The sequence below is a fragment of the Diceros bicornis genome, chromosome 28, assembly GCF_020826845.1.
Source record: "Diceros bicornis minor isolate mBicDic1 chromosome 28, mDicBic1.mat.cur, whole genome shotgun sequence".
NCBI lineage: Eukaryota > Metazoa > Chordata > Mammalia > Perissodactyla > Rhinocerotidae > Diceros > Diceros bicornis.
In genome coordinates this window covers 34670649-34696060 of record NC_080767.1, presented here as the reverse complement: position 1 = coordinate 34696060, position 25412 = coordinate 34670649, and the positions used below count along the sequence as shown (strand labels likewise).

Sequence of the window (25412 nt, the reverse complement as noted above, 5' to 3'; positions counted from 1 at the left end):
TTATCACTGTGATTGTATTTTGTGTGTGAGTGTGTGGGGTGATGGGGACAAAGTATTAAAAGTAGAAAAATTAAAGACTGAGAAGGCCACACATTTTAAGGAAAATGAGGGAAAGCACATTTTGTGGTGGAACTGAAGACTGCTACACGATTGATAAGGACACAAAACGTCTCTTGGTCTCCCTGGCCCCTCCCTTGTTGCGGGGCGGGCCTGGTGGTCCCCTCCAGGCCGTCTGCTCTGCGTGGGGCTCTGGGCGGGGCTGGGGACTGACAGATGCCTTGGCTGCTGAATAAAGGCCATCTCTATGTCTGCAAACAGCCATGGGGGCTCATCTCTCATCAAGTCAGCATTTCATCATTCACCTGAATATCACCTAAAAACTGGATATTTATATTTTCCCTCTTCTAGGTTATTCGTAGCAAATATTTAAAACAATACTGCTTTCCCACACTGACTTCTGGGTGGAAGATGAGAAGCTGTGGGGTCACTCTGGGAAGGAAGGTGCCCTCCTCATTCTTTATCTCATCTTTACGCTCATTTTTTACCTACATGCCAGGCAACCCTCTAACAGTTCAATTGGGGGGGTATTACTTTCAAACTTGGGGGATGAAAGTTCCCAAAATGATAAAGAAAGGATAGAAAAATCCCTTTATGAAGCACTTGCAAAAGACCAGACATTCATCCTGACTTCAGTTTTGCATGAGCAGTGAGACCACTCATGATAGTACCAGGGCAGGTCATTCTGTCTGCCAAACATCACCTCGGCTTCAGTCCACAGCTCAGCCAGGTTCTCTCATCTATGTGATGAACGCCCTGGGCCACTGCGGGAGCAACCTGTGTGGTGGCTGCTGCCTAGCCGACACGGCTGCCAACAGAACCCAGGAGGGCGCTGGGGGAGGGGACTCTGAGCCTCTCAGAATTAGGAACTCTATTAATATAATCTACCATATTAATATGCCCGTGGCGAAAAAATATGATCATCTCAATAGATGATTAAAAGACATTTATCAAAAGCCACCATCCATTCCTGATAAAAAACATTTAGGAAAATAGAAATAGATGGCTAATTCTTTAACATGAAAAAAAAGAGAGAGATGTCTATATATAGCAAGCCAAAATGCAGCATTACGGGTTAACGGTGAAATTAGAAGCTTCCATTAAAAGCACGGATAAGACAAAGCGGCCTGGGGACCCGAAAGTGCCAGCCGCGGTGCCAGGGAAAGGCTCCAGGAAGAGGGACAGACGCTGGGAAAAGGAGGCTGGCACCGGTGTTTGCAGATGACATAACTGCCCGCCTGGGAAACAAAGGAAAGCAGCTGAGAAAACCAGCAGAAACAATCGAAGGAGTCACCGAGAGAGCCAGCTCCAAAAATAAAATGCAAAAGTCAACAGCTTCCTGACATATAAATGATGGAAAAGCTAATGGCAGAACAGATCCCATTTGCAAGACCCACACAAACATAAAACACCTAGAAATAACCTACAAAGAACACCACCTACGCTGCTGAGTGACGAAAACAAAGACCCAGAAGGAGACTCTTCATCTAAAACGCCCATCGTTCCTCTCCTGATCTGTATGCTGGGCGCAGTTGCAATAAAAACCCAGGAGGGAGCTTTTGGAGCCCCCTCCCCCCAAAGAAGATTCTGAAGCTCAGCTGGAACAATAATCATGTGAATATAAATAGGAAAATTTGGGGGGGGGAAATGGAGAACTAACCCTATCATATATTAAAACTTATTCTAAAGCTGTAAGATGTAAAACAGTGTGGTAGTAACAGAAAAAGAACAGAGTTAAGAAAAATGTCCATTGATCGACTTACATATGGAACTATAAAAGTCAGCATTTAAAATTCACTGTAGAAAGCAATCATTCAGAAAACTGGCTAACACTTTAGGATAAAATACTGCTGGTTTTAGTTTTTACCTTCTAATAAATTTCAGATGGATTAAGTCATTGAAAAGTATGTAACATTTTAATATATTAAAAATCAAAAGGGTAGGAGAAAATAGGGGTGAATAGTTTTATTATCTTCTAAGTATGACAAGAAGCCAAAAACAAACAAAATGAAACATTAAAACAAAGACAAAATTGCACATGAAAAATTTTTAAATATTGTACAGCAGAACACGTCACTAACAAGGTGAAAAGCAACTGGTTAGAGAGCGTGTGTTTGAACACATGACAGAGAGGAGGTTATTATAAACAGCACAAAGAACTCTTAAAAATGAATGAAAAAAGCTAAATAAGCCAATAGAAAAAATTGGGCAAAGGGCACAGACAGAAGAGATTCACAAAAAAAAAATACAAATGGCCAATAAACATAGGAGAAGACGTTCACCTTTAAATACCAGTGACGCTTAGCTATGATGAGCACGTGGGAAATAGGGAGCCCCTTGTACGCCTTGGGGTCAGGGGAGGTTTGAATGGGCACTCCCTTTTTGGAAGGCAAAATGGTAACAGATATTCCTTTAAAGACAGACCCGGGGGAGCCAAGACACGTACGAGGAAACATAGTGCAGCAGTGTAAGAGTGAATAATTGGAAACAACTCAGAAGTCAATCAATAGTGGATTGCTTAAATAAATTACGGCATGATCATAAAAGGGAACCACATGTAGTCATTAAAAAGAATGAGGCAGATCTGTGCAAAATGATACGGACGGTTGTGCAAGATATACTGCTAACTGCGAAAGCAAGGTCCAGAATATCACGTATAGCGTGAACCTGCGAAACTTTGTTAGGACGTGTGTGTCCCAGGAGTGGATTGTGGGAGATTTTCACCTTTTACTTCACACGTTTCTGTAATGTTCGAATTTTTATAAACGTGTACAACCTTTGAACTCAGGGGGAAACACTAAATATGAAGAAATTGATTCCGATTGGCAGGGTAGCTGCCTAAGGTGATAGCCCAAGAGATCGGCCACAATTTATGGGGAGAGAACTAATCTTGTCTGTGGCATAAAACAGTGGTTCCTAAGCCATGGTCAGATCCCGAAGAGTCCATGAAGGGGTGGTCCTCAAGCTACATCCCACATTTCAAAAGAAGCCTAACACTTCTTTCGTGCCTTCAGAACGGCCATCCATTTTCATTAGGTTTCTTTGTTTTGGGCTGGAATTATCTCAACTTAGTGTGAGAGCTCAGTAAGAATTTGGTGGCAGCTCTGTGTCTTTGAGCAATATAAAAAAAAAGGGAGCAGAACAGGTTAACTTCTATTTATTTAACTTTTATTTAATAAATGAAGGAGGCAGATTTCTTTGCGAAAACATATCAGCTTCCTGACTGAAAAAGAAAGAAAAAGGATTCTGGGTGGTGAGAATGTTCAATCTCACAGGTCAGGAGACAGCACCTTATTTCCTGCTGCAGTTTACGACCTGACCACTAGATGGTGCAAAGGGACCACACATTTTGCCACATCTCTCACTACAAAATTCTTCAACATTAATAAGCACAGCGAGAGCTTCCCAAAAGTAGGAAGAATGAACAATTGTGCTGGGATATGAACATTTTGCTTTTATAAAATTGGGACTCTGCCATTTCATTACTGATACAAAAACCTTCTGCTTCACTTTCTTCCCACATATGCAGGTCCCAAATCCATTTTAATCTCATATATTTGAAGGGGCCTGCAGAAGCCCGCTAAGTGGATGCTCAAAAGTTAAAATCAGAAATTCTTTTTACCTCGCGCTGCCAAATGTGTTTCCATTAATTTCACCTCGACGTCGTGACGTAAATGCTAGTGGAATCGGCCCCAAGCTAAATAAGCAATAAGCCCCATTTTTCAACACACAAACACATAAAGATGTCAGCTCAAACTGTTTACTAATTAACACTTAAAAAGACACAAATTAGATATGCGTGGCTAAGAGCAATTATAATCAAGACGAATTTCTCTAGTCATTTGGGAACTGAAAAAAATGCCTAATTGCTGGAACCAATGTTTTAAAAACTGAAATCACGCCAGTTAGCAAATATGTTCATTTAAAGAACATTCCACGTGACTACACTCTTGAGGATTGACTACAAACATGAGAACAAGGAAAATATTTAGGTATAAAATTAAAATTTTAAGCTCCCTTAGATTTATAACTTCTTCATTAAAGACGTCTGCAAACAGCGGCCCATAAAAACCTGTAGCAATTAAGTGGTTAAATGAACTGCCTCCCTTGTCAATTTTAAGGGAGTGATTAATATTAGATCGTCCCTTTACTAATTAGACTCTCCCTTGTCTTTTAAAGTCGAGTGAAAATGGAGGCTGTGTGCTCCACCCGGAAGCATGGCAGGCACACGAGACCTCCCTTGCCATGTTTTTGAGTGTGGCACCCACTGAAGGGCGGGCGAGCATCGTGGTTTTCCGTGGGAGGTTGGCAGCAGCTGGGGAAACGGCTTTGCATGGAGCTGGAAGGCACTCTGGACGCTGTTTCATCGGAGGAGGTGTTGGCTCCTATTTTTAAAAGGCTTGCGGGTCGTTATGCATGCAACCTGAAATCTACACTCAAGGCCACTGTCTCCTGGCCATCATTCCTTGAGACAAGGGACAGAGCCGTCTGTGAGGGAGGCCAGGGTGCGGCAGTGGGCAGGAAGGGCAGATAAACCGGCTCTAGGAAAGGTAACGAGACATGGGATGATTTCAGATGCTGCTGCCTGGACTGCGGCGCTGGGAGCTCCCACCCCGGCTGCACAGTGGAATCCATCAGATGGAGAAATGGGGCAACTGCTTACAAGGGAAATAAAGAGCAGCAGAGACGGGAATATTTATACGCCCATCTTCTCACTGCGAGAGAAGACGCTTCATCACAGGGGTCGGCTGTGAGACTACACTCTTCCTGACTCCCGAACAGGGGGAAGCTTTTGTCTGGACAGCGGGTAGGACAGTAAGGGCTTCGCTGGGACGGAGACCCCCAGGGTCACTGGAGCACAGCAGACCCAAACGGCTGCTGCCCGGCCCCACGGTGGGGGGCCAGGCCAGGGCCAGAAAACTCTTGTGTTGCTGCCCACGGCTGCCACTGGCCCGGCCCTGGTCGCCTCCGGGGCCGAGGGAGACAAGCAGAAGCTCGCCTCCTTTCAGGGGCGGCGGGGGCGCGGCTGCTGGAAGACGGGGCCAGGCAGAAAGGGCACAGCGACCAGCTCCGAGGGCCGGGAGAGCAACAGCATTCCAGTGGGACTTTCCCTATCAGCCATGGTTTCGTTCATTTTCAACCACACACAACACCTGAGTATTTCTGAGTTGAGAGCTTTCGCCTTTCCAATGATATTTTTCTTTCTTCAACATCTGCTCGAGGGCATGTACACTGATTTTAATCATGACCTTAAAACATGACCTTCCTCGGGTGTCTTTCCTGAACCCAAGTGCTACGTATGCCACAGGCACGGGGAGGTCCCTGTGAACACCACAGCAGCGGGTCTGACCAGTGCTCGGCCTGGGCTGGGGTCATCAGGCCTGCGCTCCAACTGGAGGAGGGACATGACCCAGGGTCACACCCAGGTGGCAGATCTGACACGCTACCCCAGGCACCTGGACTCGAAAACTGTCCTCTCCACTGCACCCCGTTGCCTCCACTGTCTACGCAGCCCACAAACGGCCCTGCAAACACCTGATATCTACACACCAAGGTGGCAGGCGGCTCTGGTCCACAGTGCCAGCCACAATGCCAGCGAGCCGTGTCACTTCCCTGCTGCAGGGCTGAGAGACACACACTCCCTTGAGCTCATCAGGATTCCGGGGGGAATGCTAGTTGTCCAACAACAATGAATGGGGCTATGGGTGCACTGCCCACCCACGACTGGGGTGACACCTCGTCTCTCCCCATCTGTTACTCAGTGCCAGGCAATTCTTGGGCTGGCAGGCTGGGGTCCACTGCAGGTCCCCGTTCTGGGGGGGGGGACATGCAGGGACAGCTCTCCTGGGCTGGCTGCTGGTGTGTTCCTTTTGGACCCTGACCACCAAGCTCAAGGCTGACAGAGTGATGGGGTTGGTTCATGGAGTAACCTGTCCCCGAGGTCAAATGGCGGCGATGGGTCAAAGGCTTAAATTCAGAAGCATCCCCCAGGTGGGGCAGGGTAAGTAAAGTTCAAGTGGCAGGAAGGCAAAGCTCCCCAGTTCTGGACGGTGGAGCATCACGCCGCTCCAAGGGCATGCACTTCTACTTCCTTTACAACTGGGACCACCCAAGCCCGGGTTTCTGCTGTAAACGGGGGCGACACCACCACCCCACAAGGGACAAAGGAGGGGAAGGGCTTGCCCAGCGCAAAGCAGCCTCCACAGACCGCAGGAACCCTAGAGATCAGGGAGATGTTCTGGATGGGCAAGGAAAGGTGACGGAGGTCACGCGTCTGTGCTCCTGAAACCAAAGGCAATGTCTTGCCTTTTGGGGGGAGGGAGTTTGGCTTAACAATGTAAAATACAACAAAACAATAGTTGACAGTGAGCAAAGCAAACTCCCCAGCCAGGATCTCCCCGCCTCCAGGCCCCCCAACCCCCAAGGGCAGCCAGACTTGCTGGGAATGGAAAGGCGCAAAACCATCTCCACAGGGGACACCCAGCTGCTCAGGGCCAACCCACGGAGCCCGAGAGCCGGGGCCGGGGGGCCGTGGGCGCAGCTTCTCCTCCGCCTCCCACTCCACAAGCAAGGTTAAGTTCAGCGGCTAAAAGGAGCAAGTTCTGGTTTACTTATGGAGAAGAGCCTCCGACGTTGCTGCAGAAGAAGGAGCACGTTCACTAAAGTGTGTGGATATCAACATACTAATCACCATTAAATGCACGCGGATGGCTGGCGCAAGTAACCTGTAAATCCTCAGATTAAATGAAAACCTCCAGGGCATTCTTGACTGCGATGATACCCATGATGGTCTTACACTGTCTGTTCCTAACCTCTCCCCATTTCCCCACATTTTCTTTAACTCCACTTTAATTTCCTTCAATGGAGAATGTACACGTGTTTATAACCCATCATTGAAAACAAGAAATAAAGCTAGGCTTGGTCAACCGGGATGTGACTCGTCAGCCACTAGCAACAGGGCAGTGTGCCACGCTGAAATGGGGATGGATTTACACGGACTCACACCTCTTCCCGTGGACAGGAGAACAATCATAACAACGACCACGACCATGACAAGAGCCGTGGCTGACTACTGAGCAGTAGCCGCAGCAGGCACCGTTCTAAGCCACTGACATGACTATCTCAGTTAAATCCTGTAAATGCTATGGGGTAAGTACTTTTATTGTATCCCGATTTTATGGAAGAGGAAACTGAGGCTCAGAAAGGTTAGTGGCAGAGCTGAGAGTCGAGCCCAGGGCGGCTGACTCCTGGCCCATCTGCCCCTCCAGGCTCTGCTCAGAGCACCTGACACCAAGACAAGACATTTCAATGAAACACATTTTTGGACTAGATTTTAGTCCTCAGAGTGGGGAAGAGAATTAAGGCTTACGGGATTCTCTACCACATGTACTGGGCTCTACACGGGGGTCCTCACCTACCTCACCCCCTCCTGGTAACTCGAGGGCCCAGCCAGGGTCAGAACCTAGGTCAACCAGCCTCCTACACCCCGTTGTCCCCACCAGCCCCTTAGACGGATAGGGAGCCACAGACTCTAAGTCATAATGGAGAGGACTTGGAGTGTGACACGCTGGGTCACAGTCTTGTCTTGGGCAAGTTACTTCACCTCTCAGAGTCTCAACTTCTGCTCCACGAAAGGGGAGGAAAGACACCCACTTGGTCGGCTTGGGGTGGGAACCAGGGATAATGTGGGTGAAGCCCGGAGCCCCGAGCTGAGCCCATAGCAGGTGCTTAAATAAATGGGGCTGTGGTTAGGGCCCGGGTGAGCTGGTCGGGGGAGGACTGGAGGGGAGGGAAGGCACGACATTTTGATGGCCCCCTCTCTCCAGCACGCGCCACCCAACCCGCAGTGATGGGCACTTGTCTGCCTGCGCTTTTTACATCTGTTCCTTTAGTATCCACGGAAAACCCTACGAGACAGATTCTATCGTTATCCTGGTTTTAAACAGAGAGGGGGCGTGACTTGCCCCTGGTCAGTGTGGAGCTGGGTTAGACGTCTGTCTGTACGATCTTGTCCATCCTAAACGGGTCACAGGCCATGCCCCTACCTTACCACCTGCAGCCAGAGGGGGCCACCCTCAATAGCCTTCCCCACATGCTCACTGGGCGCCACCCTACGCAGAACCCCACGCACAGGCGGCCGGCAGAACCATCCAGCTACCCCGCTTTGCAGAAGGGCTGACAGAATTCTATACACGCATGCATCTCTAACGTGGTCGCCAGCTATTCTTTTCCCTAAGTTTACCCCCAAATTCTATAGATGACAATCAGATTGGTTTTTATGATTTACTGAAAATCAAAGACAAAGGGGAACTTTTTTGTCTTGTTTTTGCTATGACAGGTTTAGAAATTTGTTGTACTGCATTGATTCAATTTTCCTTGATTTCAGCCATCTTTCAATCATGCAACCTGCTTCTGCTAGCTGGGTATACAAGAGAAAGCCCAAAGGAGCTGAGAATATTGAAATGGTTCTACCATTTCCATCTTGGAGACAAATGTTCCTCTCTGAGGAGAGCTGGCTGCGAGCATGTGACTGCTTAACAACCTTCTACACATAAAAGACGACACACTCGCGCTAATGCTATCTCATGGAACAGGGAAACACCGGCGGATCTGACCTCCAGTTTGCTTCCATTATCTCAACTCTCCTTCTTCAGAGTTGTCACATACACTCCCATCTCGGATTTCCTTCTTTTTTATTAGGAAAACATCCAAACTATTCCGAACCAGGCTGCCAAATGGGGTCTGGCTCATCAAGCACCATGGAGTGTATCCAGATCCTTCCTCCAAATCATGAAGAGGCTCGGACATTTCCCAAAACCCCTACTGGTGGCAAATAATAAAACAGAAGGGAGGAAGAAGAGTCGACTCCGTCCACCTCCAAACCTCCACTTTCTTTAAGCTGAGACGTCTTTAAAACAAGGAAGCAGAACTGACTGTTTCGTCTGTCACTTAAAACCTGACTTAGAGAAGACAAGGAGATGCTGGTCATATTTGACTTGAAGCAAGAAACACATTAAAAGTGAGTTCCTTTTTCTAAGAAATAAATTTGAGTGAAATGAAAGTGTTTTCCTCAGAAGCACCCCCCCACCCCCCCCTTATCTAGGTCCTTCCTGTTCCTGGAGCAGATCCCTAATGGGGACGAGAGACCCTGGGCGAGTGGTGATGGCCCAGGCCCTGCTGCCCCCACTCTGGGCAGCTTGCTTACCTCTTTTTCAATTTCTGCCAGAGATTTGATGGTGATTCCCAAGAGATCGAAGGGCTGCATCTGAAAAGACAGATTGAGTCATCCTTCTAAACAGCTCAGAATGCTCCTTCACATCTGCTTTTATGCACAATGGTGACCCCACCACCCTACGTGAGCTTGTGTTTTCTCCACCCCCTTTCCACAGAAACTAGCAGTACGACCCTCTAGTGACTAGTGAGGGTAAATGGACCAGTAACAAGAGCGCACTTTCAGAAAACCTAGCCGTCAACGGGGTCAGTCCCTTCCAGTGGAACCCCTGCTTAGTCATCTGTTTACAGCGCCCAGGAGGGTCACGGCCCTCCTTGAAACACAGTGACTGTCACCCATAACTCTCGCCTCTCTTCTCTCCCTGCCCAGCTAAAAATCCAGTCTGCTCTTTCTGCAGCTGTGGCGACGGAGGTGCCCAGGACTTCCACAGAGGCTGCCCCGCCTGCTCTATCTGCATGGTGGAATGGGTCTAAGGGATCCAGGAGGCGGGGCAGCCAATCTCCTGTCTGGGACTCCTTGGCCTCCAGGGAAGGAGCTGGAGGGAATTCCAGGTCTTTGAAACTGCAAGGTGATTAAAACAACTGCCCATCAATTATCGTCTGAGAAATCAACGGTGGTGAAAGAGGATAACATTGCATTTTAATGGTGGTTTCTATGACTTTATGAAGATGGGGACCTTTCTTTGAAAATGCTGGCTTTTCAACAGACAGTGTGAAAAATCAAATCCACATGGCAACGAGAGTCAGCTGGAGGCCCAGAGAAGCCAGGCTGAAATGCACGGGGAGAGGGCAGAGGGAGCCCTGTCTCCGAGGACCCTGGTCTGAGCCCCCTCTGGGCACATTAGCATTCTGGATTCCCAGGAGGGGCACCGGCCCAGCCTCCTGCAGCCCAGGCCAGCGGCTGGCAGCCAGGGATGAACAGGTGAAACCTGAGTCTCCGACACAACCCCTGAGCCCTCCTGGTTCTGAACTGCAGTCTGGAGGTGGGGGCAGAGCGAGCGCCTGAGCCCCGCCAGCAGAGATTTCCTGAGAGGCGCGGTAGAGAGGAGGCTGGCTCCCAGACCCGGATTCAAAACCAGGCTCAGCGCCTCCTCACACTGCAGCCACACGTTAAATCGTTAAATCGCTTCCTCGTGTCCTCTCCTGTGAACAGGCAGCGTGGGCAGGCCTCCTGGCCGGGCTGCTGGGAGGATTAAACGAGAGGAGCGCACGGAAGCTCGGCACCGGGCCTGGCCCGAGTCCGCGTGCCTTGAGCGCTCGCTGAGTCGGCAGCGCCGGGCAGCAGCACGTTTGTGAGGGCAATCTTGGGACAGGGCCGCCGAACAAGGCACTCAGCTCTCGGGCTGCCCTGCCAGGAGCCACAAACCAGTTTGGCTCTCTCCCGCTGCCAGCCCGAGTGGCACGAGGACAGGGCCACCTGCCCACACTGCCCGGGATCCAGCAGAGGTCCAGCTGTTGTATTATTAGGCTCTAACTGCCCCACTAAACTTTCCCGATTGGAGCTGGTGCGGAGGACAGAACCACCTCTCCAAGGGAGTGGGCGGGAGAGGCGCCAGCGTCTCCACGGCAACGTGGCCAAGTGGAGTCGGCTGAAGTTACTCATGCTCCGCATGTCACGTCAGGAGCATTTTTCAAGATTAAGCTGCTTACCAGAAGGGTTCAGAGGAGGCCTATTATATTTCATGAAAATGGAAACTACAGAGCAGGTCAAATCACAAGCCGGGTGGTTTTAAGCTGGATCCAAGAAAAACACTGAAGTATTCGTTAGCTGGTGCCCAAACTGGGGCCTCCATGTTTATTAGCTACTCAAGGCAAACTTCTGCAGAAAGGATGAAAAAAAACAACAACCCAGAAACAAGTCTCTTGAGCGGGCATGGGCCAGCCCTGCACAGCTGAGGGAGGGCCACTGCCCTCCTAGGGGACAGGCACCATCCAAGAGAGAGCCCCAGAGTATCAGGCGGGGCCTGCAACCCCGGCCCCCAACGCTGTGTGTGTGTGTGGTGGGCCCCTCTCGTGGTCTGAGTTGCAGCCTTCGGGCCCAGCCAGCCCACTCAGTCCCTCTGTCACTGAAGACAGCTCAGGGACCAGCCTGGGCCTTGGTTCGCTCATGTGTATCATGGGGTCAATGCTGGCCTGCGGTGAGTGGGAGACCCAGGCCTGCTATTCGGGGACCCCTGAGTTAGAACAGAGAATGTGGTGATCACAGAAGGCAGCAATTACAACGGGAAACTGAGGCAGCCTTCTTTCTGCAGGGCATTGTCACCAATAAATGAAAAAAACCCAAAAATTATTAACCCGGACTTGGAAACCAAGAATATTCACAACCGGCGAAGCTCACTCCAACTTAACATCACATTTGAAAGGAAAAGGCTCGGCTGCACCTGAGCTTCTCTGCTGGTCTGTCTGGGTCCCTCTTCATCCCCCATCTGATCTTTTCTTTCACTTCGCAAGCACCTACTGCGTGCAGCACTCGCTGAAGGCGCTCAGAGAAGAAAAGGACCCACTGCCTGCTCTCAGGCAGCCCTGTCGTCGCTGCAGGGCTGAGCTTCCAGTGGGGAGAAACGATCCCAACGGGGCAGGGAACGTGAGGCCGCCAGGACGGCCCGGCGAGCTGTGCAGTGACATCAAGGCGGAGGGAGCTCAGGCTGGGGGTGGAGGAGGGAAGGGCGATCATGCGTGAAACTTACACTTTCTGGAACACAAGAAAACTTCTCTGAGATCATAAAAGGCACACCGTCCATTGCTGCAAAAGAAGAAAAAAAGACAGAATGGCATTTCAGACACCATGGATGTTCAGTAACTTGAGACGTCGACACAGACAGTACAAGCGAGTCAGAGCCTAGAGCCAGCTGACGTGCGCACAGGTGAGTGGGGCCTGCAGGGTGGGGGGACATCGGGGGAGCAGGTACCACCCCTGCTCCCGGGACACACACCTGGGGAGGGAGGCAGACGCCCCACATGTCCCCTGAACACCAGGCAGATGTGCAGACAAGAGCTGTGGGAGCAGAGAAGGGTTTGGAGCCCGCCCTAGGAGTCTGGCCTCTGACCTGTAAGTGGTGGGAGCCACCAAGGGGCTGACAGCAGGACAGGGCTGCACGAGGGCTGAGAGCGGATGGAGCTGCGCCCTGTGAGGAGGTGAGCAGTAGGCACGCCCGTCAGACATTCCCTCAGCTGAGACTGATATCAGATCCCAGGCTGTCAGGCTCCTGGGAAAGCTCCAAGTTGGAGAAAAGAGTGGTTTTGGAGTCAGACAGACTGAGTTGAATCCCGGCTGTGACTTGGGGTGAGCTTCTCAAGTTGTGTTTAAAAGGAGGACAGCACGGCCTGTGTGAAAGGGGCGTGTGTGAGCTGGAGGCGCGAGCAGCGCCCGCACACGGCAGGTCTTGGGAGGTGGGGGCTGCACGGCCACCATCGATGACCCTCCATCACTTAGTCCTGGGCTTCAGGGGCTGACTAGAGGTTCGTGTCTGCTCGGTTTTAACAGGACACAAGAGAAGGGCAGGAACAGGTCCCCAGCAAACGCACACACGGCGGGGGAGGGGGTCAGTGGTACAGTTCCTTTTCCACACCTCTCCACCCACCGTGTCCCCAGGGCATCGTCACCAAGGGCATATGGAGAAAAACGTGACCGGAGCCGCCTCCACTAGCGCGTTCTCCCCCAGGATGAGGGCTCTTGACGAATATAACGTCAGAGGAGGACTCGGATACCACGTCAGTGCTGGCTGTAACCTTGGCACGTTGCACAAGTCACACTGGACAGAACTGACTCGGGGCTCTCCCAGTGTGAAGGCTCAGCAGCCAAGCGGGCAAGAGGGGCAGAGGCTCCTCCCACCAGGTCCGAGCAGAGTCAGGAGGAGCAGAGGCCAAATGCAGCCTCGCTGGTCCCAGCCGTTTGTGCCTGGACCCGTAGCCCAGCAATGGGCGTGGGGGCCTCACCCTGAGGGTCATGGTTTTCTGGTAAATTGTGGCTTTTAGGAAGAAATGGAGTGACAGACTAGAAGCCTTGGTGAGGGGGTTTCCTGGGAAATGATGTTCTTGCCTCCCCCGTCTTCTAAAATGGGGACTTCTCTGGTATACAAGTGGTAGGCAAATTTTTCAGTCCTAAGAAATAAGAATTGCAGAAGCAGAAAGAAGAAAAGGAAATAAGAGAAAGAAATCTGGGACAAATCCTCTCTGATCAGCAAGATGAGCCAAATGGCTCATTTTAAACTACATTCATAATTTCAGGGAAGAAAAAAATGAAACTTTCTTTGTTAAGTTTGAAGAAAAAGCAATAGCACAGCTGGCCCCAGCTGCTGCACTGAAACCTCCTCCTTCCTTCAGAAGGCTCTGTCCAAAGTGTGGCCACTGGGCTCGGACAGAGACACCTACGGTCTCCCATCACAGGGGCCCCTGCAACCTGCCGACTGCCCAGAAGAGGATTGGCTAGGGGCTGGGGACAGTGTGACACTTGCCCAGAAAGACGGGAGGGGAAAAAGCCCCAAATAATCCTATACAGTACGTCACACACTCAAACACACCAGTGAAATCGGAGCACCTCAGTATACACGCTCATTTATAGCTGGAAAAACACATCCGTGAATAGACCTCCAAAGGCCACAATGCCTTCTGGAGAGGGGCAGCACCAGGCTCCCCCAAGATGCAACAAGAGGCCACGCTCCCTTCCCAGCAACTGCTACCATCCGCCCAACGTGGACCTACCCCTACCCGGCACTCTGACTTCCAAGCCCCTTCCCGATGCCATGGAGACAGGTGGGCACGTGGACTCACAGCATTTCTGATCATTTCACAGATCAGGGATCAGAGGGTCAGAGAGATCGGGGCCTGCTGAGTCACGCGGGCAGCAAGCGTGACTCCCAAGTCTTTGGGCCTTCCGTTAGGTGTGGAATTTCTGAGAACACATCTGCCTCTTCCACAGCAGGGTCCGTCAAGGTTTTGAGGACCGTTATCTCGCCCTCCCTAAGTCTCCGGGTGGCCCTTCTATGAGCTCTTTGTGATCAGACCTATGGGCCAGGAAGTGGGTGTGGGTGCGAACAGTGCAGAGTTGGACCCACTTTTGCCTTCTCCCCAAACCCGCTCTTTCCTTGGCCTTCCCACTCTCCGTTCTCATGCAGCCCTCCTCCTGGCCAGACCAAGCCAAGCACTAGAAGCCACAGCCTACTTCACCTCTCCTTCCAATTCGCAAAGCCCACTCTTGTACCTGCCATGGCCATGTCACTCTCTGCACACACGCCTCTCTTTCCCGGCTTCTCTTTGCCTACGAGACAGATGGCAGGGTCCATGGCAGAGGTCCCTCTGCTCGCCCCTCAGGAGGCCTGCTGACTGAATGCCTGGTGGGTAGTGCTCAGCGAGCACATGTTCAGCACCCACCACAAGCTGAGAACCCCGATCATCCATTCAGTAGGCTTTCTGCCTTTGGTGGTTTAAAGACTTTATTAGTGTTCGGGGGTTTCTGATAAGATATGGTGGAGAACTCCCTCTCACTGTGACAGTTGTTTCCATCTAAACGACAATGTACGTTTAGAGAACTTGTGTATTGAAAAGGTGGTGAGGTGACCTGCAGAGGCTGGATATCCCGGGAAATGAGAGGCCTGGGAAGCCCTGGGCAGGAGAGAGGGAGGGGGTGGCAGTCACGCCTGTGCCCCAAAAGGGAAGAGAACAGGAAGATTTCCAAGGTGGGCCCTCACTGGCATTTAAGGCCCTGACCCTCATGTTTAGGAAAGAACGCCCTTTTCCTACCCCTTGTGTTTACACTCAGCCATCCCTCGGGGCTCTGCTTGGACAGCGTCTCCTGCAGGGAGCCTTCTCTGAGGCCCTCTCCCTCCTCCCCGGCCAGGGCCATGTCTCCACTCCCGGCAGTCCACGTGTGCGTCAGCTCTGCACTCCCATGTCTTGGGCACTGGGCAGGGCCCGGAGGGGCTCAGAGGCTGTGCTGGAGCAGGACGGGCGGCTGTTCCCCGAGGGAACTTTCCTGTGGACGGGGGGTGGGGGTGGGGGGTGGGGGGGGTGGGGGGCTCTGGCCTGGCGCACGTGCCTAACCCCCCTGCAGGCCTGGTGCGCTGCTGCCTGCCACTCACCCTGCTGGTTGCTGGGGATGAAAGCCATGGATTTCCCGAAGAAGTCTGGGAGGCACCTCTAGGAACTGGGAAGATCTAAGCAGGGAGGAGTGTTTGTTTTTTTTTTTTAATTGTAATGATTTATTGAGGCGAAATCCACAAAATATATAATTAACCCTTTTAGAGTGAACAGTTCAGTGGCATCTGGTACATTCACAATGCTGAGCAACCACGACTTCTGTCTAGTTCCAGAACACTTCCCTCACTCCAGGTAACATCCTCTACCATTGAGCAGTTCCCCCACTTCCCCCAGGAGTGTTTTTTTACCTCTCCTTCCAACTGACCATCATGTCTTTGAAAAGAAAGATCTAGAAACATAACACTGGCTATCTGGACCGTGCTGGCCCAGCCTCCTGGATGTTGTGCTCCTGCCTGGCTAGTTATGACAGGGGATGGGGAAGGGTGGCTTTGGCCAGGGTGGCTGATGGGACTTGGAGGGCTGTAAATAAAAACTGAGGAGAAAAAGATAAAGACCCAGAAAAAAGTAACTTGTAAAACTTGGATACTAACAATAACAGCATTTTTTATATACATATGTATATACATTATATATAATATAAAAATAAACTTTTACATAAATAAATGTATATCATATACAAATGTCTATTTTATATCATGTTTATATAATATGCAATATATTTTATATCACATATGTATCTATTATATATGTACATGTATGTATGTGTATGTATGTATATACACACTTGTGTATGCACACAGGTACACACACACATACACATATCCAGCATTTTCAAAAGGCCCTCTCTTCATTTCTGAGAGAGACTGAGGGAAGCAGCAGATAAAGAGAGTGCACGGCCACACCCCCTGTCTGGGGTTTCTGAGCCAGCCCTGAAGGAGGCTTCATTGGAGGCACTTCCTGTTCACCTGCAGGCCCTCCCCCGGCCCTCCTTTCCAGAGGTAAAGCCCTCCCCACCAGACCTTCTGGAGAACGTTAGGGAGTTGTTGGGGCCGAGGGCCAATCCACCACATGAACAATCAAGGTGTTTGGTTAAGGCACACCTCTGGTCCTCAGGCAGTCTCAAAGGCAATTTCTTCACAGAGAAACTTTGAGGAGGCTGAAGACAGAAGACAAGAAGCGACATCATTATGGGACCATGCCAACGGCAGCCCGTTTGGAGAGAAGAAAGGGAAGAGGCATTCCCGAGACTGAGAAGCAAGAGGCCGCAGGGAGGGTGGCCTTCAGGACTGTGGTGGCATTGCTCGGCCCTGCAGCCGATGCCCTCCTGACAGGGCTCAGTGGCTGAGGAGACAGTGAGGAGAACCACTCAGACCTAATCCGACCATGAGAAGGAGCGGTCTGGTGAAGGGAGAGAGATGGGAACTTTGGGATAAATTACCACTTTATCTCAGAGTTCATGACAGAAAGACAGGCACAGTCAGATGCTCCTTGTATCCTTCTAGAAAACAGATTTTAACAAACTCAGAGGAAAAGAAAGCGAGTTGGTAGGATCCTGTGGGCTGAAGCTCCCAAATTCGAGCTGGCCTAAGAGGAATAGGACGCTCTCATCCATGTGTAGAGTCCCTTAAAAGGGGAGCCCGAGTCCCCAGGAGCCAGTGAGAGTTTGCTAAGCAGATGATATGCTGGCCAAATTTCATTCATTCTAAAAATCTAGTATATCAAAGATTATGGTAGACTAAAGAATGCGGATTTTAGCAAAGCATTTGACAAAATTTCTCATGTTACCCACATGGACAAGATGGATAAATATGGCTGGACAATGTTAAGTGTAGGAAAATCCATAACTGGTTGGACTAGACGCTCGAGAAGCTGATTAACAGATTGATGCTGACCTCGAGCGACCTCTCTGGACGGTGCCCAGGGGGTTATCAATTACTTCAATGAAGACATGCATAAGTAGGCTTATCTAATACATGGCTGATGGGGAGTCTGGCAGGACAGTCTATAAACTGGATAACAGAAAGCAATCCAATAAAGAGCTCAAAAAGTTGGGATTGTGGGCTAAATTTAATGGATGGAATTTACTAACGGTCAGTGTTAAGTTACACACTTTAGGTCCGAAAAACCAGCTGTATTAGGAATCAAAGAGATGTGGAATAACAGAAGATATGAAAAAAGATTTGTTTGTAGTTGAATAAGTCAATAACGTGATGTGACTATTTAAGGGGGTAGGGGGATGCTGTTTTAAGTCACAGTGCTACAGTCCTGGCGCCATCTTGGTCTGCTCCGAGCTTGAGTGGATCTCAGTGCTGGAGGGCATTGTCAGAGAGTCATCCTGGGTAGCCCACAAGGAGGCCCAGGATGGTGAGGGACCGGAAGCCATCAGGCCTGATGCTCCAGGAAGGCACACTCCTGTCCATTTTTGTTCATTGTTGCCCCTGCCCCACACGCCCGAGCCCAGTGCTGTGCCCAGCACATGGGAAATGCAGCAAGATGGGGCTCTGGTCCAGATAAAAGAAGACTTGAAGGTGAACATGATCGAATATCTCCACCTATTCTCAGAGCTGTCACAGGAAGACGTGTGAGAGAGATGGGGCACAGTTCAAGGGGAGACCCTGCCCTCCTCTGGGAAGATGCAGCCCGCTCCAATGTAAGGGTGGACCAGCACAGCTGGCTGACAGGGTCCAGGCAGAGGCCACTTGTCAGGGAGTTACGGAGGGATTTTGTGTGTTGGATAGAAAGCTGATCTGTGGGACCACTAAATCCCCTTCTAATTCCATAACATCCATTTCTATTCTCCTTACCTGGGCAGCCTTTCCATATTTTAAAATATCTAGAGGTTTGCCAAACATAATTCTTAAAATCAATGGCACACATTTTTCATGTGTTCAGAAGAGTGTTCATCAACCCTCTGCATCCTGGCTTCTCGTGGGGGAGCACATTTCCTGCCTTCCTTTTCCCAGCTGAAGCCAGCACTTTGTCTTCACTACACTTAGCACCCAGAGACTGCGATACTCGCTCTGGCTCACTCTGTGGCCGAGTCCCACTCAGTGACACACGGCAGAGGAGGTGGAGCCAGAAGAGAGGTCCCAGCTCTCACGCAGCCACTGTTCAGGGGGTACATCTTCGTCCCCCAACCTGCCCTCTCAGTCAGCCTGGGTTGGTACAGGGGTTCTCACAGGGACACTGCCTGACCAAACTGTGGTCACAACCCAGAAGAAGGGACAGCACCTGACCTCTCATTGGCGCCAAAGGTGGCATTCTCGGGGCACACAGCAGTCCCCTTGGCTCCCACTGTGACATAACAAAGGCTCCCCCAAGCCTTGGAGGTGACAGAACTTCTCCCCTGGCCCAGTCCTGCAGAAGAGGGAGAAGGAAAGGAAACCCACGTCTCCCGACCACATTCTAGGCAGTGAACATATGCACCAAATAACAACCCTCAACATGACCACTTGCAAGTTACACTTAAGGAAACTGAGGCCTAGGGGAGTTACGTAGCTTGATGGAGCCAGGATTCCAGCCCAGAGCCCGGCTCGTGGTGGCGCTGCAGTGGGTGTGGCGGGGAGGGACGGGTCTGGGAGGTCAAGGGACTGGGCATTGACTCCAACTCAGCAGGTGGCTGCCTCACCTCTCTGAGCCTTAGTTACCCCATCTGTAAAATGGGGATGCTACGATGGCTCTCCCTGGAGGCTGCTGTGAGGCTGAAAGGGAAGGCAGCCAGCCAGAGACTTCAGCATTTGGCCAGCAGTAAGGAGCGCTCGGCAAATGCCAGTTTCCGCTCTAACCAAAAGACGTGTGCCAGGTAGGTTTCCCTTCATTACCAGCACACTGTTTTCTTCTTCTCCCTTTTTTTATTAAATTTTATTTTTGGTGGCAGTTTTAACAAAACGCTGATCCACAGCATCGTGCAACACACAACAGATGAAAGCAAGGATGTGCCGCAGGCTCCGTAGCGCAATTAGCATTCTCCTAAACAAACGAGCTTCAACAGAGCTGTAATTAAGCAGGCCTGTAATTAAGTATATGCCCTTTATCATAACGATCATGCTTAAAAATGGCATGATGCATGGAACTCTGTTATTAATGCTGTAATCCCAAACTGAAGTGCGAGTACATAGAAATCAGTGTGTCAGGCCTGTCACCGGAGTGTTTGTAAAATACATTAAAGAAAAAAACCAGGAAACAATGAGCTCATTCAACTGTTCTTTTTACAATCAGGCACTACAAGTCAAGAGGATTGTGAATGCTTACAGAATGTGCAAGGTTTAAACAAATAAAGTTCTGATCTGCTGCTGTATTCACACCACCCCCTGTTTTAAAGAAGGAAAAGGGGGGCGATTTTTTTTTCCAACTGACCCGAATACCTGCCTTTGCTATTCTTGGGGAAGTAGTCCAATTTGCATGCTGTATTTGTTTGGACATAAAATTGGATTTCTGCTTGCACAGATAGCTCTGCCATGAATCTGTAGGAACTCTGCCTGGCAGCGGGATAGGGTTATAGCTCCTGCGTCTTGCCTTCGTATGGGAACTATAATTTTCCTTGCCATGGCAATCCCTCAGAGCCATCTCTTGACTCTCCCCTCCAAACACATACCCTTGGACTTCTGCAGGCTCAACATCAACCCACTGCTGACCAATTCCCAAGGGCTCTGGACCTAGGGTAGTCCCATCGCCCTGGAACACCCACAGTTGCTCGGGGCTGCCAATCCCTTCCCTCACTGACATCCCAACCAGGAAATACTCCAATCAACACATGTATTAATTTCAACATACTTGATAAAGAGTCATAAAATCATGTGGTAAAAAATATAAAGACTCCATTAGCAGCATCTCAATTGTTATCTGCTTACAGTTGTCAAGTGGTGTTAAGTGACCTCGAGTCACAGTACCTCAGAAGGACTCGTGGGATGATGGTGAACAACGTGGCTTATTGGCAGGTAGTCATTTCCAGAGTGAAATTAAATGCAGTCGGAATGGTGGGAGGTCTTTAATTCTGTGTGCCTGCTTGGGGCTCGGAGCTGTAAATAATCAGCAACCCGGCCCTTTCTTCCCCCCTTTCCCGCGGCGTTTCAGAAGTCCTTTACAATTTGTGATGGGAAAAGCGCCAGCAACTCCAGATCTCAAGGCCATTTCTCAAACTCATTTGCAAACCAAACGCCCAGCCCGTTCTGCTTTCTTGGTGATTTCACTTTGGGGATACTCCTTGGAAGATATCTATAGACGCCTCCAGAGCTGTCTGCTCGGTGACATTCCAATTGAGTTTACACAAGGCCAACAACTTCCTTCTAGATCCCCAAAGTAATTTGTTTTGCCATGTTCTTCATAAGCCAAAAGGAGTGATTTATCAGCCCCGGCGAGAGCCGCCGGAGTCCCACGCATGAGAGGCGGCTCCGTGGGAAGAAGGAGCGGACGCTGAAGCCAGACGCGCGTGAGCACCAGCCAGGCGCAGCCGCTTGCTGGCCGCGGGGCTTTGGGCAAGTCACTCAGCCTCCAAGTCAGACTTGCATCTGTCAAAGAAGGATAATCATGCCCACGCGGCAGCACTGCTGAGGGGATGACTCGGCAAACGAGAAAGAGCAGAGCACAGCCCGCGCCGTAGCAGGTACTCAACTGGCAGCAGCCATGGTTTACAGACTAAGCATGACGCTCCTTCAGAAGGCTGACGTCAGGCCGGGTCCTCCGCCCCACCTCTGACTCAAGACAAGCATTTAATCTCTCTGTGCTTCTCTTTCCTAAACTGTAGAAGGAAGGAAATAATAATACCTGGATTGCTGTGAAGTTTAGATGAGATAAAAACATAATGCTCCAGGTACAAACTAACTGCTCTGTAACTGTCACCATCACCATCACCATCATCATCATCATCACCACCACCACCACCATCATCATCACTCCACCATCATCATCACTACACTAGAGGAAAATGCTCTTCCAAGGCAGCAGACCTTTTTCTTTTTCTACCTGCTTTTACATAAAAACATAAGTTCGGCCACATTAAATTACATAAGCCATGGGCTGTAAGTCCCCATCCAAAGACTCTTGGAGGTGCGGAAGCAATGCCTGCCCAGGAGGACTCAATGGGTCCCCCGGAACATGGCTCTCCCCTGTGTCTGCCATCTCTGGTGTTACAGGTCAGGCTCAACTGTAGGCACAAGGCCCAAACTTGATCCAGGCTGCTTAATGTCCCCTGGAAAAGAGCCCGAGAAGCAAAGTGAAGAAAACTGCCCTCGAGAGTCTGGAGGTTAGTTGGCCAGGTCACCCGGAAATGCCACACTCTTCAAATAAAGGTGCCTTCACACCACAAACGAATATTCTCTAAGGTTCTATTTGGCAGGAGCAATTAGGAAGCTCCCCTGCCCCCACACACTCATTTCTCTGCCCCCATCTCTACACAGAACACGTGCCAGTAACCGTCACCCTGGCCACATGGCCCACTTCACCGTTCCACATCTCAGTATCCTGGGAGGAATCTGAGGGGTCTCCGGCCCTCGGACCCCTCCTTTCAGAGCAGCCCTCCAGGACCTAGGGGGCTTTGCAGCAGGATACTGCATGCAGGGTCAGGGCAGGTGTCTGCGAGCTGTGGGAGCTGGGAGGGCAGGAGTCCACAGAGAGGCTGGGCTGTGCAGCTGCCCCATGCTCCAAACACACAACGAGAACATTCTCACCCCACTACAGAAATGCTTTCTTAAGCTTCATAAGTATTTAATGGCTTGAGGCAGAGACCAACTGCATTTTTCTCAAACTAAAGAAAAAATCCAACTAAGTGACACTTTTCCATGTGGGTGAAAAGGCGCCTAGATCGCTGAGGGGCTCCTGGGTAAGTCACCATGTGTGCGCACCCACTGTCCACAGGCAACACACACACAAACTCCTTGGTGAGCTCGAGACTAACACCAGGGTCTTTGTAAATGCAGAATAACATGCAGAGACGAGGGTCCAATCAGCCACGTTGCCCCTAGGAGTGACGACATTCCTCCGGAAGGCAGGCATGGTCTAAAATACATATAAGCAGTTTAATTCACAGCCACTGTCGTGTTACTGAAGGCAAAGGCTCGACACAGGACAGGCCGGGATGTAACTGCTGAGCCGCCTGCTCTGCTGGCTGAGCATCAGATACAGCAACCTGCTGGCAGGGCTCGGAGCCCCGTGGGCAGGAGCATGCACTTTCTGTTCCAGGGCTCTTTTTCACCTTCTCAAAACCAACTCCTTTATATTTTTAAGTTGTATTTTTCTTTCTTTTTTATAAAAACTATTTATTTATGTATTTATTTTCCCCCCAAAGCCCCAGTAGATAGTTGTATGTCATAGTTGCAGATCCTTCTAGTTGCTGTATGTGGGACGTGGCCTCAGCATGGCCGGAGAAGCAGTGCGTCAGTGCGCACCCGGGATCCGAACCCGGGCGGCCAGCAGCGGAGTGTGTGCACCTAACTGCCAAGCCACAGGGCTGGCCCAAGTTGTATTTTTCTTGACCTGTCAATAAATGAATATATTTTCTAAAGAAACAATTCCAACAGTACAGCTAAGTTAAAGCACCCCTTGAACCCAGAGCCCAATCCCAGGGCTCTCCACAGGGCCAGCCCTGGACGTGGTCTGTGCACAGTCCTCGGGGTCCTCCCAGCCCGTTTCCCATGCACTCACATATGTGTTTGTGTGTATACAGAAGAAATACAGAATTTTGTTTTGTATGTGTTTGTGTTTTTAATAAAAATAGCATCACAGCATAATCAGCTGTTCTGCAATCTGCTTTTTTTCATCTGTCAGCGAGTGTCCATGGCAGCTATAGATGTATCTCAGTCTTTTTAACAGTTGCAAAGAAGTAAGGGTGTGGAAGGACAACAGGGGCCAGCTCATAAGGAGCCTTGACTGCCATTGTAAGTGGCCTGGATGTCCCCATGAGGTCCCTAGGGAGCCACTGAAAGCTTTTTGAGCTGGAGACGTGGTCATATTTATAATTTAGGAATGTCTCCCTGGCTGTGGAAAGAAAAACAGATTAGAGGGAGTGAGGCTGGAGGCAGGATCACCAGGGAGGAGGTTCTGACAGTAAATCGGGCGAGACATGCTGGTGGCCTGGACAAGAACTGTGACAGTAAGAGGACAGGGGACAGATCGAGGGATGTTTAGGTGGCAGAATCAAGAGACCTGGCGACTGGCGGTGAAAGGGCAAGGGAAGAGGAGGAGGAGTCAGGGGTGACTCTGAGATTTTGGCTTAAACAGTTGGAGAATGGATGCCAGGTACTGACACGGGGGGTCGGGGGGATGGTGGAGAAGTGCAGGTGTAAGCTAGTGGGTTCCATTTTGGATGTGCTGAGTTTGAGGGGCCTGTGAGACATCCAAGGGAAGCTGGGCAATACTGGTGAGAACATCATGACAGAAGGAAAGACTGGTTGGTGAGGACTGCCTGGAGGGCAATTCAGAAGTGAGGCCTGCGGGCTAGTCTGGGAGTTACCAGCACGGTGATAATTGAGGCCAAGAGAGAAGCTGAGATATTCTGGGAAGAAAACAGTGAGAAGAGAGCCAGGCCCAAGACAGAACACTGACGGATGCTAACACTGAATGCTCAGGTTGAGGAAGAGAAGTTGGCAAAACAATGGGAGGAAGATTAGAATGTACTCTGTGATATTGGATCAAAAATTGGAGGTATCAGTATAAACTTGGTTTTAATAAGTAGATATAGATAGATATGTATATGCATATACACATATGTGTGTATATACATATATACATTTATATGTATATGTACTCAAACATACACACATGTACATATATTTATCTGCTGTGGGCCTAGAAGCAATGAGGACACCTCATGCCCAGATTTTGGTGTCTAGTGTTCTCTTCTGAAAGAAAAAGGCTCTTTGGAGAAATGGCTGATTGAGGGCTGGGCAGGGAAGGAACAAGCCTGGGACATCTTGTTGCACAAGAAAGTAAAGACGTTCTCAAAGAACCACAGGAACGTAGCAAAGGGACACACGAGCCAGCTTGAAGGGGCTCCCACTGGCTAAATATGGAACAATTTGAGCATCAAAATAATTAATGATAATAATGAACAAGAATCCAGTAGTCCACACCAATATACATAAACGGGGGATAAGGGAAAGCTCTTCTTTAACATAAAATGCCAACTAAGAAAACTAAAGGAATGATGGAATTATGAAAACCAAGAGATGCTAAAATTAGTAGGTGAAAATTTGATGAGGAATAAGCTATTTACATAGTCCTAAAGTATTTCCCACAAATTACATATTAATTACGAAAGGAAAAATAGTAACATTACAGTGAAGAAACCTGACAAACAGCACCTTAACCAGGTGACCCCAGCTAACTTCACCAATTGTGGGGTCATGCCAACATCATGAACCTCCTGAGATGATGCATTGAGAAGGATACAATATCTGTTGAACAAATAACAGTGAAAAGAGCGCTGGCCTTGGAGTCAGGAGGCCCGTGTGCAGCTCAATCAAGGCTCAGCATCCTCATCTGTGAGAGAATGGGTTGGGCTCGATCAGTGACTCAGTAAGTGTTTATCTGGTGACTTTAAAAGAAATTACTGCTGCCTGTTGTTCCTCCACAAGACGTGTTGATTTACTTGGTCTGAGGGGTGGGCCCCGGGCGTCAATAGTTGTTCAAAGCCCCCAGGTGATTCTAATATTAGTGCAACTAGGTTTGAGTAGCCCTGGGCTAGATGGCGTCTAAAATCCACCCCCCCTCTCCCAGCTCTGACATTCTTCAGTCTCACAGATGCTAAGAATCACCATAAGTGTTAAATATGTATTGGTGATTTGAGACCCTGGATTTAAACCCCAGAGGATGCAATTTACAAAATCCACCACGGTTGACCCCTCGTAGATAACAGCTGATTTCTCTAACCCGCATCCAGATTCTACTTAAAAAGGCTGCTCAAAAGCAACAATCACAAAGGGTAATTGTAGGTTCTGGTCAGATGCCTCCCCTTCCTCCCTGGAAGCAAAGAGCCAAGAGAGAAGGTGTCCCAGATCTATGGGTGTCTGAAGCCAATCCTGACCCACCACTCTGGAAGGCCCTGCGCCACGGAGTGCCTGTCCAGGGGAAGAGGAGCATGTCGGGCACTTGCA

The 25412-nt window shown here is 49.9% G+C and overlaps 1 protein-coding gene across 2 annotated transcripts in view; it reads right to left on the bottom strand.

Annotated features, from left to right (window-relative positions):
• Positions 1-25412, bottom strand: part of MVB12B (multivesicular body subunit 12B) — a 182200-nt gene that overhangs the window by 11807 nt on the left and 144981 nt on the right. For both annotated transcript variants that reach the window (XM_058524057.1, XM_058524058.1), the window contains exons 8-9: positions 11976-12031; positions 9263-9322 (exon numbers count right to left, since the gene is read on the bottom strand). In XM_058524057.1, the coding sequence (XP_058380040.1) occupies positions 9263-9322; positions 11976-12031 (116 nt within the window). The remainder of the gene's footprint in view (positions 1-9262; positions 9323-11975; positions 12032-25412) is intronic.